The sequence below is a fragment of the Dipodomys spectabilis genome, unplaced genomic scaffold, assembly GCF_019054845.1.
Source record: "Dipodomys spectabilis isolate Male_0828 unplaced genomic scaffold, ASM1905484v1 ptg000365l, whole genome shotgun sequence".
NCBI classification, from domain to species: Eukaryota; Metazoa; Chordata; class Mammalia; order Rodentia; family Heteromyidae; genus Dipodomys; species Dipodomys spectabilis.
The window spans coordinates 13,741,512-13,758,421 of NW_024871042.1; the positions used below are offsets into that span (position 1 = coordinate 13,741,512).

Here is a 16,910-nt window from a genome sequence, read left to right on the forward strand (position 1 = left end):
GAGCATTCAGCAGACTGAGGTAGGATTGCTGGTTCAAGGCCAGCCCAGACTACATTGCAAGACTTGCCTCAAAAAAATCAAACACAGGGTCTGGGGATGTGGCTTAGTGGTAGAGTGCTTACCTAATGTGTGTGAAGCCCTGGGTTCCATTCCTCAGTACCCAATTAACAGAAAAAGCCAGAAGTGGCACTGTGGTTCAAGTGTTAGAGTGCTAACATTGAGCAAAAGGAGCTCAGAGATAGTGTCTAGGCCCTGAGTTCAAGCCCCAGGATTGGCAAAAACAAAACAGAAACAAACACAGCTAGATGTCAGTAGCTACACTTGTATTCCTTGCTACTCAGAAGACTGAGGTCTGAAGAAGAGCATGGTTTGCAGCTCATCTGAGCAGAAAAGTCCAAGAGACTCTTATCTCCAGTCAACCAACAAAAAGCCAGAAGTAGAGTTGTGGCTCAAGTGGTAGAGCACCAGCTTTGAGGGAAAAAAAAAAAAACAAAAAAAGGGCACCCAGAGCTTGAGTTCAAGCCCAAGTAGTAACACACACACACACACACACACACACACACACACACAATAACACATCATCACCACCACTAACAGATTTTGCTGACGTTGGGCTGGGAACGTGGTTTAGTGGTAAAGTACTTGCCTGTCATGCATGAAGCTCTAGGTCTGATACCTCAGCACCACATGAACAGGAAAAGCAAGAAATGGTGCTGTGGTCCAAGTGGTAGAGTGCTAGCCTTGTATAAAAAGAAGCTTGGGGATAGTGCCCAGACCCTGTGTTCAAGCCCCAGCACTGGCAAAAAAAAAAAAAAAAATGCTGAAGTTATTACATGGTATTCTCTCAATAAACACTGGGTAATCCAAGAGGAATGAGCACAGGATCGAAGAAGCAATCTAGAACAACAAATTCTAGGATCAGAGCAAAATAATTGTGGGAAGGAGGATGCAGGAAAAAAACAAAGTCAGTGATACAGTTTATCATTCATGGGAAACTAATAGGAATATGGCAGGTCCAATGGAACATGGAAAATAACCTTCAACAGTGAGTTGGGCACTGATGAATCATCCTGTAATCTCAGCTACACAGGATGATGAGATCTGAGAAAAGAGGTCTAAAGCCAAGCTAGCTTGGACAGATAAATGCAAAAGATTTTTATCTTCAGATAACCAGCAAAATATCGGAAATGGAGTTGTAGAAGAGCCTTCAGTAATAAAAACAAAAACCCTAAGCACTAGGGGAGGCCCCCAGTTCAAGCCTAATTACACACACATGAGTAAATAAAAGAAGCCAGGCATGGTGGCACACACTGTAATCATAGCATTCAAAAGGCTGAAGTAGGAGGACAAGAGTTTGAGAAGCCTAAGTTGTGTAGTGAGATATTTTGTGCTCCTTTTGCCCTTGGTCCTCACCTTCCTCAGAGAGGAAGCAAGGTCTCCAATGTCTCTTCCATGGAGAAATCAAGTGTACTGGAAGAGCTACATCTTCAGGCCTGATTGCCACCTGGAAGTCCCATCTCCAAGGACTCCATGCTGAGGATGGAGATTTTACCACATGAATATTAGGGAACCCATTCTGTCCATAGCAGATGCTCCCTGTACCAAAATATCACAATTACAATTTGTTTTATTTCAGACAGGGTCTCAAAATACTTGTAACTCAGGCTGGCTTCAAACTCTTTAGTAATATATATTTATTTTTGAAACTCAGGACCTCACATTCACTTGGCTTGCTCAGCAGGTACACTACCACTTGAGCCACATCTCCATGTCTTTTGCTATTTATTTACAGATGTATTTTCATGGACTTTTAAAATCTAGACTGCCTTTGAAACAAGATCCTTTGGAGCTCAGCCTCTTCAGTAAGATTAAAGGCATGAGCCATCAGTGCTGAGATTTAACTTTTTTTGGGTGTGTGCAAGTTCTGGGGCTTGAACTTAGGGCCTGGATGCTGTCCATAAGCTTTTGTGCTCAAGGCTAGTGCCCTACTACTTGAGCCACAGCTCTACTTCCAGCTTAAAAAAAGTTAATTGGAGATAAGTTTTACAGACTTTTCTGCCTGAGCTGGCTTCAACATGTGAACCTTAGATCTCAGCCTCCACAGTAGCTAAGATTATAGGTATGGCCCACCACTGCTTGGCTATAGCTTTAACTCTTAAATCTCCTGCCTCAGCCTGCCAACTGCTGGAGTTTCAAGTGTGTACCACCCTACTGGCTCATGGTTATTTTCTTAGCTAAAAACAGCAAGGTGCAGAACAGTGTGGAAAGCTGTTTAAGCTGGCAGCTTGGAAATCCTCCTCCAGTGCTCCTTGTCACTCTCCCTCCTGTGCCAGCTTGTAGGTCTAGTGGTAATTGGCCTTGTTCTGGCTCACATATGGAAGACAGTTCCCAGCTACAGGCACTATTGGACTGAGAGGTCACCAACTTCAGTAGATTCATTCGTTCTTCTGTCTGTGCCTTTGGCTGCCAGAGGCCAGCAGCTCTTCTCTACCATTTCCTTCCACTATGATGACCTGTCTCACCATAGCTCTGAAACAACAGAGCCAGCCAACCATGGACTGAATTTTCTCAAACTGTGGGTCAAAATGAACCTTTCTTCCCTCGAATTATTTAGGTCAGGTATTTTGTCATAGCAACTAGAAATGACTAACAGGGTTGGCAGTGAAGAGAGGGGTGTATCTCAAGAAAGAACACATGCCTAGCAAGCCAAAGACAAAGTTCAAACCCAAATACTGAGTGAAAAAGGAGGCAGGGAGGGAAGAAAGTTGCTAAACAGGTCCCCTTTTCATTGTGCAGATGTCAATACAAAAGCTTCTTAGTCAAGGGTTGCCTCCAGTTCTGCCTCTTCTAGGCCATCTGTCCTGTATAGCTGGGACCACACCCAGCTAAAAAGGTGTGAGTTTTCTTTTCTTCTTCTTTTTTTTTTTTGCCAGTCTTGGGGCTTGAGCCCAGAGCCTGGGAACTGTTCCTGAGCTGCTGCTTTTTGTTGTTGTTGTTGTAATATATATATATATATATATATATATATATATATATATTTTTTTTTTTTAATTGTGAAAATACCATACAGGGGGTTACAATTACATGGGCAAGATAATGAGTACATTTCTTATCAAGCATTGTTGTCTCCTCCTTTGTTTCCCCTTTCCATCCCTTCCTATACCCCCCCACCCCCACTACCTGATTCCCCCCCCACCACCAAAGTTGTAAAGTTCGTTTTTCGACATAACGACTTGTACATCTCATTGTTTCCTGAGCTTCTTCTGCTCAAGGCTAGCACTCTACCACTTGAGCCAGAGTGCCACTTCTGGCCTTTTCTGTTTATGTGGTACTGAGGAATTAAACCCAGGGCTTCATGCATGGTAGGCAAGCACTCTACCACTAAGCCACATTCCCAGCCCCAATTTGTGAGTTTTCAAGATGAAATGACCAGGATTGGGCATAATGGTGGATGCCTGTAATCTCAGAGCTCGAGGCATATACACTTGGGCATGAACAAATTATTCACACTTGCTACTGGGACATGTCTGGGGTCTGTTGGTTTTCATGAGAAGCCCAATTGCCTTTCATCTGCTAGTTCCACAGGAAGTGAGATAAAAGCCCATAGACATTTCCAGAGTGAGGCATGTGGTCTTCACCAAAAGATCTAAATCTCACTGGACTATCAATAGCAACATTAAGATGACCAATTTCACTGGAAATGGCTGGACCAGGACATGTCACCTAGAGTGTGTGCCAATTAGGAAGAAAGCATTGGCGGTAGAGTGAGAGGACAGGGTAAGGGAAATGTCTCTTTAGGGTGGCCACTAATGAGTTCCTTACCCATTAGAGCAATGAGTTTAACCAGTTCCAATCCATACAAATGCCTTCAGTGCCACAGAGACATTTTTATTTATTTTATTTATTTTATTTTTTTACTCCTGAGGCATGAACTCAGGGCCTGGGTACTGTCCCTGAGCTTCTTTTGCTTAAGGCTAGCATTTTACCACTTGAACCACAGTACCACGTCTAATCTTTTCTGTTTATGTGGTATGGAGGAATCAAACCCAAGCCTTCATGCATGTTAGGCAAGCACTCTACTACCAAGCCACATTCCCAGCCTTTCTTGAGACTCTTACAATAAGCCTTCAGAACAAGAGCTGGGGCTCAAGTAGTAGAGTGCTAGACTTGAACAAAACAACAACAACAACAACAACAACAAAAAAAAAACAATGCAAATGTAGTACTTCACTGGATAAGTGCATTTTATAAGTTTGGAATTTTTATTTATTTATTTATTTATTTTTGGTTGTGGGGCTTGAACTCTGGGCCTGGGCGCTGTTCCTCAGCTCTTCAGCTCAAGGCTAGTGCTCTACCACTCCAGCCATAGCGCCACTTCTGGCTTTTTCTGATTATGTGGTGCTGAGGAATTGAACCCAGGGCCTCATGCTTGCAGGTAAGCACTCTACTACTGAGCCACCTTCCCAGCCCTCATTGAAGTATTTCTTTTTTGTTTGTTTGTTTTGTTTTTTTTGGGTCTGGTTGTGGGGCCTGAACTCTGGGCCTGGGCGCTGTCCCTCAGCTCTTCAGCTCAAGGTTAGTGCTCTACCACTTGAGCCACAGCGCCACTTCCGGCTTTTTTCTTTTTGCTTATGTGGTGCTGAGGAATCAAACCCAGGGCCTCATGCATGCAAGGCAAGTTCTCTACCATTGAGCCACCTTCCCAGCCCTCACTGAAGTATTTCTGTACTTAAGTACAGGAAACATCAGATAATTCTTTCACCTAGAGTCCAAAAGTAACCTAATAGTGAATCTGCTTTCATCAAGCTAATAGGCTTGGAATTTTTCTATGTGCTACAGTATTTATTTCTTTAGTCAGTGTTCTAAAGCTCTTTATCTGTTATCCCTTCTCCACCTTTTGAGATAAGATGACCTTATGTAGCTCATGTTGGCCTCTAACTTGACACCAAGTAAATGTTGGGATGACAGGTTTTTGGGTTTCTTTTTGTTGTTGTTGTTGTTGTTTGGTCAAGGGGTTTGAACTCAGGGCCTGGATGCTAAGCTCTTTTGCTCAAAGCTAACATTCTAACACTTTGAGTCATAGCTCTACTTCCTGTTTTCTGGGAGTTAATTGGAGATAAGAGTCTCATAGACTTTCTTTCCTGGGCTGGCTGTGAACATTGATCCTCAGATGTCTGTCTCCTGAGTTGCTAGGATGACCAGCAACCAGCTAGGTGTTTGTTTTTGCAATCACTTTTTGAACTTTAAAAATAAACAAAAAAGAAAGAAATATCTGGCAGGGTGTTGGAGACTCATGCCTATAGACATAGCTACTCAGGAGGGTGAGATCTGAGGATCGAAGTTCAAAGCGAACCAGGGCAGAAAAGATCATAAGATTCTTGTTCAAAGCCAACTTGGGCAGAAAAGCCCCTAAGGTTCTTACCGCTAATTAACCAGCAAGATGTTCCAAGTGGAGGTATGGCTCAAGTGATAGAATACCAACCTGGATAAGATAAAGCTAAGTAGTATAAAGCCATAAGTTCAAGCCCCAATACTGGTACACACAAATAAATTAACATCTGAGTCCTGCCTCTCAGGATTCTGATGTAATTGATCTGGGTTGTCTGGGCCTAAGGCTATCCCCATGCTAGCTCCAGTGAGAGCAGTAATAGTTTAACCTGTTTTCCACAATCATATCCTTCTCAGACAGCATCTAGTTCAGTGTCATTGCACTCAAAATGAATAATGTGCTTATTTATGAGGACAGAGGAAAGCATGTCTTAGAGCCACAAATGACAGCCTTACATGGTAGTTCATGCCTATAATCTAGCTATTCAAGAGGTTGAGATCTGAGGATTGCAGTTTGAAGCCAGACTACACAGGAAAAAATTTTTTTTTCTGCCAGTCCTGGGGCTTGAACTCAGGGCCTGGGCACTGTCCCTGAAAATCTCTGTACTCAAGCCTAGAGCTCTACCATTTGAACCACAACACCACTTCTGTTTTTTTCTGTTTATGAGGTACTGAGGACTCAAACCCAGGGCTTCATGCATGCTAGGAGAGCACTCTACCACTAAACCACATTCCCAGCCTTTCTTGAGACTCTTATAATAAGCCTTCAGAACAAGAGCTGGGGCTCAAGCAGTAGAGTGCTAGACTTGAGCAAAAGAAGCTCAGGGACAGTGTCCAGGCCCTGAGTTCAAGCCCCACTACGGTCACCATTAAAAACAAGGAAAAAAAAAAAAAAAAGAACCAGCCACAAACCAACACAAACAAGGGCCAGTCAGACCTGCCAAGACTAGGATGAGCCAAGTCCTGCCCTCCATTCAATTTCCGGATTTGCCTCTACATAGATTAGTCTCCAACCCTCCCGTGCACAGGCCTCAGAGGATCCAAGTTCACCGGGAAGTTCCGAATTGCGTGCCTATGAGTTGTGCGTGAGCCAGAGGCCGGAGAGACAGGTGTGTTCAAGGAGATTTGTCAAGTCCCAGTCACTTTGGGGTTGAACTTAGAAACTCGACCCCAGGGCGCCAAATGGCAGTGGCAGTTTCTGTAGCACAAGGGGAGGAGAGGCGTGCAGGAGGACCCCCAGGGGCTGGGTCGGACCTCCCCTGTCCCTGAGGGTGCAGCCAGCTCAAACCCCAGAGCAGAGATAGCTACTGCTGCCCAAAGACTAGGGTGTGCACGAGGGCGGGGCGTGGACTACACTTCCCGAAATGCCTCGGGACGGGGTGGAGTTTGGGAGAGGCCCTGGCCAGGCGTGCGCAGGGGTTCTTGGGAGTGGCGGGGCGGGGCCTCGCGGCTGTCAGCTGTGGCCCGGGGGCGCCCGGGCGGGGTGGCGGTGGCCATTGGCCCAGAGGCGGTCCAGGGTGGGGTCTCCGTGCGCCGCTTCCAGCTGGGCCGGGCGAGTAGAGGCGTCCGCGGGCCGGGGCGACCCGGGCAGGGATGCATCGAACCGGCTTGGCCATGGCAGAGGCGCCACTGAAAGTGTGCATCGTGGGCTCGGGGAACTGGTGAGTGTCCGGCCGGAGGGCGGCGGGCGGCCGGCGCGAGCCCCGCCTCCAGGAAGCCCGGCTGCGGCCAGGGGGGCCGCGCGCCCCCGTCACGGCGTGGGCACCGCGCGCGGAGGCGGGGCCGGAGAGCCGTCGGCCAGGCTGGGCACCGCGCGCCGGGAGGCCGCGCCGAGGCTGGCGCCGGGAGGCGCTGCGCCCGGGAGCCCGCGGGGACCGCGCCGGGAGGCCGCGCGCGTGCCGGGCACCTGTCTGCGCGAGGGCGGCCGCGCGCCCAGCGCCTCCCGCTCGCCTCCCGCACGTTCCGCGCAGCACCCGGAGAACCCTCTCCGCCCTGCGCAGCGCAGCGCCAGGCTGGAGCGCTTGACCCAGGCGCCCGCCTTCTTCCTGCAGTTCTGGTGTGGGGGAAACGGAGGCACCAGCGGCTGCCCGGGTCTCCGCAGGGGCTGGCACAAGACAGACCTCACCTGTCTCTGACTCTACATTACCGTGAGAGAGATTGTATCCGGAAGCAAATCCAAGTTCAGAGAGGCCTTGCTCCCAGGGACGTGGGGCATTCTCGGGGAAGGTGTTTGCAAAGGCTTGTCCTGCCCCTGGGCTTTAATCGGAACGTGGTGGATAAAGCACTTTGTGCCAGGTGCTCCTCCAAGCCCTTCACTGCTGTCAGCTCTGAGTGCCCTTGCTTAGCCAACCCCTGGAGGAGTCCTTGGTGCTTGGGGGAAAGGAGAGGAGCCTGGGAGGAAAGGAGGCAGAAGATAGCTTTGCATTCCCATGCTCTTTCCCCAGGCTATGCATTCTTCCCCCTTAGGGGCCATGATGAGCTTTCAGTGTTATTCAGCTAAGGCCTGCTTCTGTGTCCTACCTCACACTAAGCTCAGGCTTCTCTGACTGTTGTCCGCGTGGGGAGGAGGTAATTGGTCTTAGTCTTCCTTTAAGTCTTGGCCCAGAAAGTACTTCTTCAGGAAACCTGACCTGGTTTCCATCCCACAAAGCCAGTAGCTTCTGACAGGGCTCTTGTTGCTGGCATCTTCCACTGTTCTGGATTGACTTCTTTATTCATTTGGGTATGAGTACTGGGACTTGAACTCAGGACCATTGCTCTGTCCCTTAGCTTTTTTGCTCAAGAGGAGTATAAAACTACTTGTGCTAGAGCTCCACTTCCAGCTTTTAGGGGTCAGTTGGAGGTGAGTCTCAAGGACTTTCCTGCCCAGGCTTGTGTGGGAGGATCTGATTTCTCACTTGGCCTTTGGTAAACTTGGTGTGTGTATGTGTGTGTGTGTGAAGGCTTTAAGCATGGATCAGGGAGCTCTCCCTTAGCTTTTTCACCCAAGGTTGGCAAAATTAGATATAAGAATCTCTTGGATTTGTATGCTTGACCTAGCTGCAAACCTTAGTCCTGATATCTGAGCCTCCTGAGTAGCTAGGACTCCAGGCATGAGACACAGCACTTGGGTCTGGATTGACATTTAATTTTCTCCATTCTTCACTACCAGCCCCTGAGACTTAACATCTCTCCTGGTGCCTGGCATGTGCTAAGTAAATAATGATATAAGAGAAGATAACTTTTCCTGATGATGCTGATTGGACCCAGGGCCTCTTGGATGCTAAGAACATCTTCTTCTACTCAGCTACCAAACTGAGTTTTTAAAATATAGTTGTATTTAATTAGATAATACAAACGTAGATAGTGGAGATGGAACCCTGGGCTTTGGTATTTGAGACAATCACTCTGCCACTGACATGTAGCCTCAGTCCAACATGAACAGGGTTTGAAAACCCAAAGGGGCAGTAAAATATAGTGGAAACAAGTCTCCCATCCACATTTGTCCTCCCAGGTTTTCCCTCCTGAGGAAAAGCCTGTGAGTTACTCTGTCCTTGGGGATAGTTTCATCAGACCCAAGGGAATGCTACACAGGAGTTTGTCTCCTCCCTTGCAAACCCAGGATCCTGTTCAACCAACAACAGAATGTTCTGCAGGACTCCTGAAGGAGTTAGTTGCAGTCGCCTCTGAAGAGTGTCATTTGGACCCTGGGCTTGGCTCTGGCACTTTCATCTCAAGGTCAGGTCTGTGTGATTGATGTTAGTCACCTCTGGAAACCCTCCACTTAGCACGTGGCTGTCTGCCCCACCTCCTCCCCTTCTATGCCCCATACCGGGAATTAAGTAAACTCAGCGCCTCACTTCATCCACATCCCCTGTTCCAATGCATGTTCTCTCAACATTAGTTTCCTTTTGTGTCAAATTCTACAAGCAGAAGCCCCTTTGCTGTTTGCAAGGTGCTGGTGGTAGAAGTGGCACCATTTTGGCTGGTTAGATTGGGCCTAATAAGAGCAGTGACATGAGCCTTCTTCACCCTCCAGAGATTTGGCAGCTAGCCCATGATTTCTGATGTACTGATATACTTGACTGTTTTCTTGGCCCACTCCACCCAGGGAAATGGAGTAGAACTTGGCCAGTGGCATTGAAGTCCAGTGATTGAGAAATGTTCTGAGAGTTTGGGCTGGCTGCCTAGCTCCATTAATTACTGGATCAGACAGGAACCATTTTTGGCTTCTCTGCCCCTTGGCTTGGGTTCTATCACTCCAGTGTGAGGAGAGGGAGACCATGACCTCTGCAGAGCATGACCTCTGCAGAGAAGTTCAGGCAGAGGGGCTGAAGACAAGATGGAGAGAGAGGCCTACAGGAAGCATGGAGCACTGAGTCATGGTTCCGTAGTTTGTCCCAAGTCAGTACTGTGGTCTTTGCAGGGATGGGGACACCCATGCAGGGCTCTTGCCTTCAGGCAATTTACCTTCAGGTGTCAGCTAAATAAGGGCTTAGAAGATAAATGGAAAAGAATGTGTAGTGGAGTTGAGCATGTGTGCTTCACCTGTTTAGGCATTACACTCATAATGGTTCTTACACAGTGAGTAGCTTAGACCACTAGCTTCCTGAATCCTCCCTCTGGGAGACTGGCATCCTATGCCCTGAGGGACTTTAGCCTCTGGCTAATTTTAAAACAGATTACTGGAATTTGTGCGCTCCAAGTAGTTCTATTCTTCCCTAGGGAAAGTTAAAGATGCTTAAGCAATATTTATACTTGACACTTTGAAGTAGGTCTAAGTGCTTCTGTAGATAAAGGTGTTGACTGCCCTTTAACTGTGAGCTTGGAAGTGTTAGCAGTTGCTTTGAGTCCAGCACTTGCCAGGAACTTTAGTCAGAAGGACTTGCTGGCAGAGGTGCTGGGCCCCAAACATAACCTTGTCTTGTCCTTGCCTTATCCTCCAGGTGAATGAGAGGTGCTGGACCCTAGGATGTGGGGGAAGCAGCTGAAGAGTTATTGAGCCTATCAGTTGTTACTTGGAAAACTTTTTTCTGGGCTTCTCCAAACGTGTAACAAAGTTTCTTTACCTCTATTTTGGGAAGATCACTCTGGAGAAATGCAGAATGCATTGCAGAACTAAAGCATCAGGCTGTATCTTATAATCAACTTCTGTGAGACAGAAATCATCTTCCTTTGAGGAAAGGCAGGGCAGTTGGTAGGGAAGGGCTTCAGAATCAACTTCCTAAGCTTCTGCCCTGATCCTAGCTTGGCAGACAGCAGGCTTTGGGTAAACTGCTTGAATCATTGCTTATATTCATATTTGCTGTCTGGGATTCTGGTTAGGATTACTGGAGGTGATCATCGACAAGTATGTGACTAACGGTTTTTTTTTTCTCTTTTTCTTTTTTGGTGCTGCTACTGGAGGTTGAACTCAGGGCATGAGTGCTGTCCCTTAGCTTTTTTACTCAAGACTGACAATCTACTAAAGTGGTAGAGACACAACTCCAATTCTGTTTTTTTTTTGTTGTTGTTGTTATTTATTGGAGATAAGAGTCTCAGACTTTTCCTGCTTGGGCTGGCTTTCAAGCTTGAACTTCAGATCTTAGGCTATTAAGTAGCTAGAATTACAGGTATGAGCCACAGCTGTCCAGCTCTTTATTTTCATTAGTTTCATCATCCTTGACCAGAACTATCTCTAAAAATATGCTGGACTTTGTTCAAGACTTGAAGGCAGGGGCTGGGGGTTTAGCTCAGCGGAAGAGCTCCTGCCTGCTCAGCGCAAGGCCCCGAGTTCGGTCCTCAGCTCTGAAAAAAAAAAAAAGAAAAGAAAAAAGAAGTGAAGGCCGAGGATGGGAGAGAAGACAACAGATTTGAATGACTGACAGGCAGCGGATAGTTTTCCCAGGACTATGCTACTCATGCTCCTGGCTGTTTTCCGGAGTGTGTAGGTCGGGGCGGTGTTGGTCTGCTTTGCACTGATGTCCGGCAGGGTCTGGCTGAATGTGGCACTGCAGCTCTTCACTCTCCTAGGACACCTTGATCAGTGCTGTTGCTTTTGTCCTGCTGCTTGGAGAGGGAGAAACAACCTAGTTGATCTCCTCTAATCAGAAGTACTCCCTTGCCAGTGGGGGGTGAGATGGAAGCGTCAGACACCCTCTGCTGTGAAGCTAGAGGGAGATTTTGCTTTCTTTTTCTTCTTTTTGCTGGTCCTGAGGCTTAAACTCAAGTTCTGGGCACTGTCTTTTTTTAAATTCAAGGCTGGAGTTCTGCTACTTGAGCCATAGCTCCACTCTAGCTTTTTTAGTGGTTGATTGACTTGTTGAGTCTCCTGGACTTTCCTGCCCACGTTGGCTGTGAACCCTGATCCTTTGATTCAGTCTTTGGAGTAGCTAGAATTACAAGCATGAGCTACCAGCTCCTGGTCTGGAAGGAGGACATGGTGGGATAGGTTAGGGCTTAGCTGCGAGAATACTCGAGTTCCCTCCTGTTCTAGGATTAGAACCTCTGTACAACTTGGAAAACTTACTGCCTGTGTCTCATCCTGAGCAAGGTAGGTGTCTTTTTTCTCAGGAACCTTATCTCCTTTCTCTATGCTTTTCTCCCACTTCCTCTCTCCTGAAGGAGAAGTAATAGTAATTACCACCTAGATTATAGGATTTTTCACTTAAAGTTTGTACCAAGCCTATTTGCTACCTCAATCTTAGATGATGTAACTGAATTTAACTCAGAGTTAAAGGTGAAGTTCAAACCCAGATGTTACTTACTCCAAATCCCACATTTCTTCTTTGATTATTTTTCCTCCTCCTCTTCCTCCTCTTCTTCCTTTTACCAGTCCTGGTGCTTGAACTCAGGGACTTGGCACTGTCCTGAGCTTTGTTTGCACTCTACCACAGCTCCATTTCCAGCCTTTTCTGTTTATGTGGTACTGAGGAATTGAACCCAGGGCTTCATGGATGCTAGGCAAGCACTCTATCACTATGCCACTTTTCCAGCCCCAAATCCCATATTTCTATAAAGTTTCATCGTTTTCATTTCCCCCTGAATCATCTTAGTACCTAACTCTTAGTTGGACAGACACTGACTTGGATAATAAAGCAGCTTCTTGTTCTCTTCAGTGTAACCACTCATACCATCTCTACCAGGCTTGCTCAGGCCAATAAAAGGAAGTGGTTTGCTTGGCTTATGAGAAGAAGAAGAAGAAAAAAAAAAATCTGGAATTTGTGTTTCTCCATCCCTAGAGAACTCTGATGTAATAACCTGAGCACTGGCTATCTATGGAAATATCCCTTGGATGAAAGCAGTAATTCATGTAGCAACCCCAGCCAGATAGAAAAGGTCAGCAGCCTTTAATCCTCTCCCCCCACTTTTTTGGGGGGGGTTGTGGAGTTTGTTTTTTTGGTTTTTTTTTTTGGGTCCAGTCGTGGGGCCTGACTCTGGGCCTGGGCGCTGTCCCTCTGCTCTTCAGCTCAAGGCTAGCACTCTACCACTTGGGCCACAGCGCCACTTCCGGCTTTTTCTGGTTATATGGTACTGAGGAATCGAACCCAGGGCTTCACGCATGCTAAGCAAGCACTTTACCACTGAGCCACAATCCTAGCCTTGGAACTTTTTTTGTTCAAAGCTAGAACTCTGCCACTTTGACCCACAGTGCCACTTCCAGTTTTCTGGTGGTTAATTGGAGGTAAGAGTGTCAGGGACTTTCCTGCCACGGCTGGCTTTGAACAGTGATGCTCAGGTCTCAGTCTCCTGAGTAGCTACGATTACAGGCATGAGCCACCTGATTTTTATTTACGATCTTGAATTTTACGTATATACAGACACAAAGAGTGTCTTTTTTTCTCTCTCTCCCCTTCCCCCCCCCCCCCCCCCCCCCCCCCCCAGGGCTCACTGTAGCCCAAGCTGGCCTCTTTCACAGTCCTCCTGCCTCCAACCAAGTGCTGGGATTATAGACAGGCACTAATTACCACACCAAACTCATAAGTTAGAGCTTTGAAAGAAAAAACAAGCCAGTCTGAGTTCCATCCTCTTCATAGCACTTGCTACATGATCACTCTATGACTTACCTGCAGCTTAATGTCTCATTTCTTTTTTTTTTTTTAATAGCTGTAATAGTCCTAACTCTTTTTTTTTTTTTTTTTTGTCCTGGGACTTGAACTCTGGGCTTGGGCACTGTCCCTCAGCTCAAGGCGAGTGCTCTTACCACTTGAGCCACAGCGCCACTTCTGGTTTTCTAGTGGTTTTTTAGAGATAAGAGTCACGGGCTTTCATATCCTGGCTTACTTTGAACTTCGATCCTCAGATCTCAGCCTCTTGAGTAGGATTATAGGCGTGAGCCACTGGCGCCTGGCTTCTTAGTTTTTTCTTGATCAAGGCTGCCATTCTTATTACTAGAGCCTCACTTCTGGCTGGCTTGGGACCAGGATCCTCAGATCTCAGCCTCCAAAGTAAGCTTTTATTAATTATAAGTGATCACTACTTTGCATCTTGCCTTATATATATTCTCTGGTAAGCATTTTTCTCAACAGTGACCCCAGGTCTCTTTCATCTCACTCATTTTCTTTAAGTGAGGATGTTTTTTTTCTCTCTCTCTCCCTGTTTAAGCTTAGAGAGGCTCTCTACCCAGAGATCAAATAAACATTCACCAAGTTGAATCTGTTTTTAAAATGTTTTATTTTTTACATTTGCATTTAAAATAGTGCCATTTGATTGTACTTCAAAAGCCTTTTAAGTGCAAAAAATTACACAAAATGTTAACAGTGGTTCTTCCTGGGTGATGAGATTCTTCATAGTTCTTTTCTTTCATGTACTGCTCTTAGGAGTGGGACTATAAATTCATCAAGCTAAAATGGATCATCCTCTTGCCCTGGGAACCTTAACCCAGATCAGCTCTGGGAGAGATGAGCATGGATTGTGGAGAATGTGGCAGAACCTCCGCCAGTTCTCTCCAGGCCTCGGTTTCCTCCTTGGGAAAAGGAGAGGTGTGCTGCAAGGTCCTTTGTGTCTTCACACGGCTTTGCACTCCAGGGCCATTCTTGACCTTTGCCTGACTTGGTAGCCAACCGTCCTTTGGCTGATGGACACATCTTCAGCCTAATTCAGATCTCATCCCTTCTTAGGAAGATGGGAAGGGGACAGAACAAATACCAAAGGATGAGCTGGGGTCTGTTTATCCCTTCTTGCCCTGATCTGCTACAGAAGACCCTGGGTATTTGTTTTTGTTGTTATTGTTAACCACTGTACACGTTCTTGGTCTGTTCATTCATGTGAGGGAGTAATAATGGCGCCAGCCTTGAGACATATCAGTGTACCCCTTTCTCACTCCTGGCTCCTCACTGCCTTGTCCACCATCTCTACCTCCCCTGCATGCCCATGCTTCCCTCCCCTCCCTTCCTCCTCCTCCTCTTCCCCTTCCTCTTCCTCCTCCTCCTCCCTGCCCCCTGAGACCCACCCAGCCTTCAGAAGCCACCTTTCCTCTGAATGACCTGACAAGTGTCATTGGCACTGGGTCACAAGCCCTCTCCCCTTGGCCACGTTGTCACCAGGCAGCAACACTGTCAGTCTCCTAGCTCCATGGGGGCAGAGGTGTGTCTGCTTTTATTCGCTGGATCCCTGCCCCCAGCAGGGAATCTCTTCTTCATGGAGCTCCAGCTGTATTATCAGCAATTCCATTTTACACCAGGACAAACTAAATTGGTGGGAAGTGTGGTTTTAGAAACAGACAGATCTGGGTTTGAAGTCCTGGCTCTAGATACACAGTGGGATTTTTGGTGACATTTACATTCCCTGAGCCTCAATTTCTTCTGTAAAGTGGGGTAATCTATATCCCTGTGGTCTGCTGTCAATAATTGAGCTCTTAAATCAAATACCTGCTCAGGTTCTCTTTAAGTTGCATTTTCATAGCATTGCAGATGTGATATGGCCCAAAACTAAGATAATTCATGTTTACATGGGTGATGTGAAAAACCCAGGACAGGTTGGGTCTATCCCAGGTCGGCTTGTACTTTTTACTGACTTGGGCTCCTCAGCCCCTCCCTAGATCATGGTCACTGCTTGGAGAAGATCAGAGTGCCAGAGTCCAGACAGGATGAGCCTTACCTCATTGGGCCTCGCTCTGTCTGCTTCATACCTGTACAGTTATTTCATTACTTTCTTTCAAGTACTTTGTGAAGAGCACTAGCTGGAGGTCACAGTAACAAAACCACAGCCCCCAAACAGAACAGTTCTTGCTAGATAACCACCCAGCAAGAGGAGACCCAGGCCTTCCAGGGGAGAGAGGGGCCACTAGCACTGAGAGATGGCAGCTCATGCTAGGTGTCTAAGAGATGTGACAGCTGACAAAAGCACAAAGGTGTCATTTGCTGCTGGGGGGAGGGAGTGAGGGGAGCAGTACCCAGCCTTTGGGTGTTCCTGCTTCCTATTGCTCACTTTGGGAAGCAATGGAAGGAAGAAATCACCTGCTTCATCCATCATCCTGTAGATGGAAGAGCTGGGCCCTTGCCCAGGGGGACAAGACCTACAGCCCACTATACTTGTGCAGTGTCACCCTAACCCCAAACATGGGACCCAGCACTGCCAGTCACATGCAAGCCACCTTTGGGGACTGTAACCAGGACTTGGACTTGTACCAAACTCAGGGCCTTGCCCTTCACCAAGCTAAATCCCCAACTCCTCTTCGGTTTCTAATTTTTTTTTTTTTTTTTTTGTGCTGGTATTAGGCTTGAACTCGTGTCTTTCATTCTCATTTAGCTTTTTCTCTCAAGGCTGGCATTCTACTACTGGAGCCATGCCTTCTGGCTATGCTAATTAATTGGAGATAAGAGTCTTAATATCTTCAGAAATCAGCCTTCTCAGTAGCTAGAATTACAGGCATGTACCACTGGTGCTGGACTTACTTTGAAAAAAATATATCTGGGTATATAAAAATGTATAGTCTCTGTGTACTGAGTCAACGTTCTCACACATGCTAGGCAAGTGTTATATATACCTAGCTATACCTTCAGTCCCTGTCCCATTTTTATAGTTAGTTATAGATTCCACTTGTGTCAAGACCTTCAAGCCATCTTCATAACTCACCACTCCTGTTTGATTCAGGAGGAAAGTTAAGTTGCTCCTCTTTTTTTATGTATTTATTTTATTTGCTTGGTCGTGCGGCTTGAACTCTAGGCCTGGGTGCTGTCTCTCAGTTCTTCAGCTCAAGGTGAGTACTCTACCACTTGAGCCATAGCACCACTTCCAGTTTTCTGGTGGTTAATTGGAGATAAGAGTCTCACCAACTTTCCTGCCTGGGCTGGCTTTGAACCGTGATCCTCAGATCTCAGTCTCCTGAGTAGCTAGGATTATAGGCGTGAGCCACTGGCGCCCAGCTTACGTTATGCTTTTTGATATTATATATTGCATGTTATATATAATTATATAATATATGTAATTGATATTATATATAATTAACAGAATGAGAAAATGTTCAGTCCAACTTCTTACCCAGAGTATTTAAAAAATGAAATGTGACTTCTACTGCCCCCCAAAGGATTTATGAGTTACCTAGAACAAGACTAGGCCTTAGGCACCAAGATCTCTGTCTCTTTTTAAAGTTCATTGAATTGATGTCTTTCCCTCACTCTGAA

General features: G+C 46.5%; 1 protein-coding gene across 1 annotated transcript in view; it reads left to right on the forward strand.

Annotated features, from left to right (window-relative positions):
* Window positions 1–6,814: 6,814 nt before the first annotated feature.
* Gpd1l (glycerol-3-phosphate dehydrogenase 1 like) overlaps window positions 6,815–16,910 on the forward strand; it is a 52,288-nt gene continuing 42,192 nt past the window's right edge. Inside the window, exon 1 of the mRNA XM_042666445.1 lies at window positions 6,815–6,989. Coding sequence (XP_042522379.1) covers window positions 6,922–6,989 — 68 coding nt within the window. The 5' untranslated portion in view covers window positions 6,815–6,921. The remainder of the gene's footprint in view (window positions 6,990–16,910) is intronic.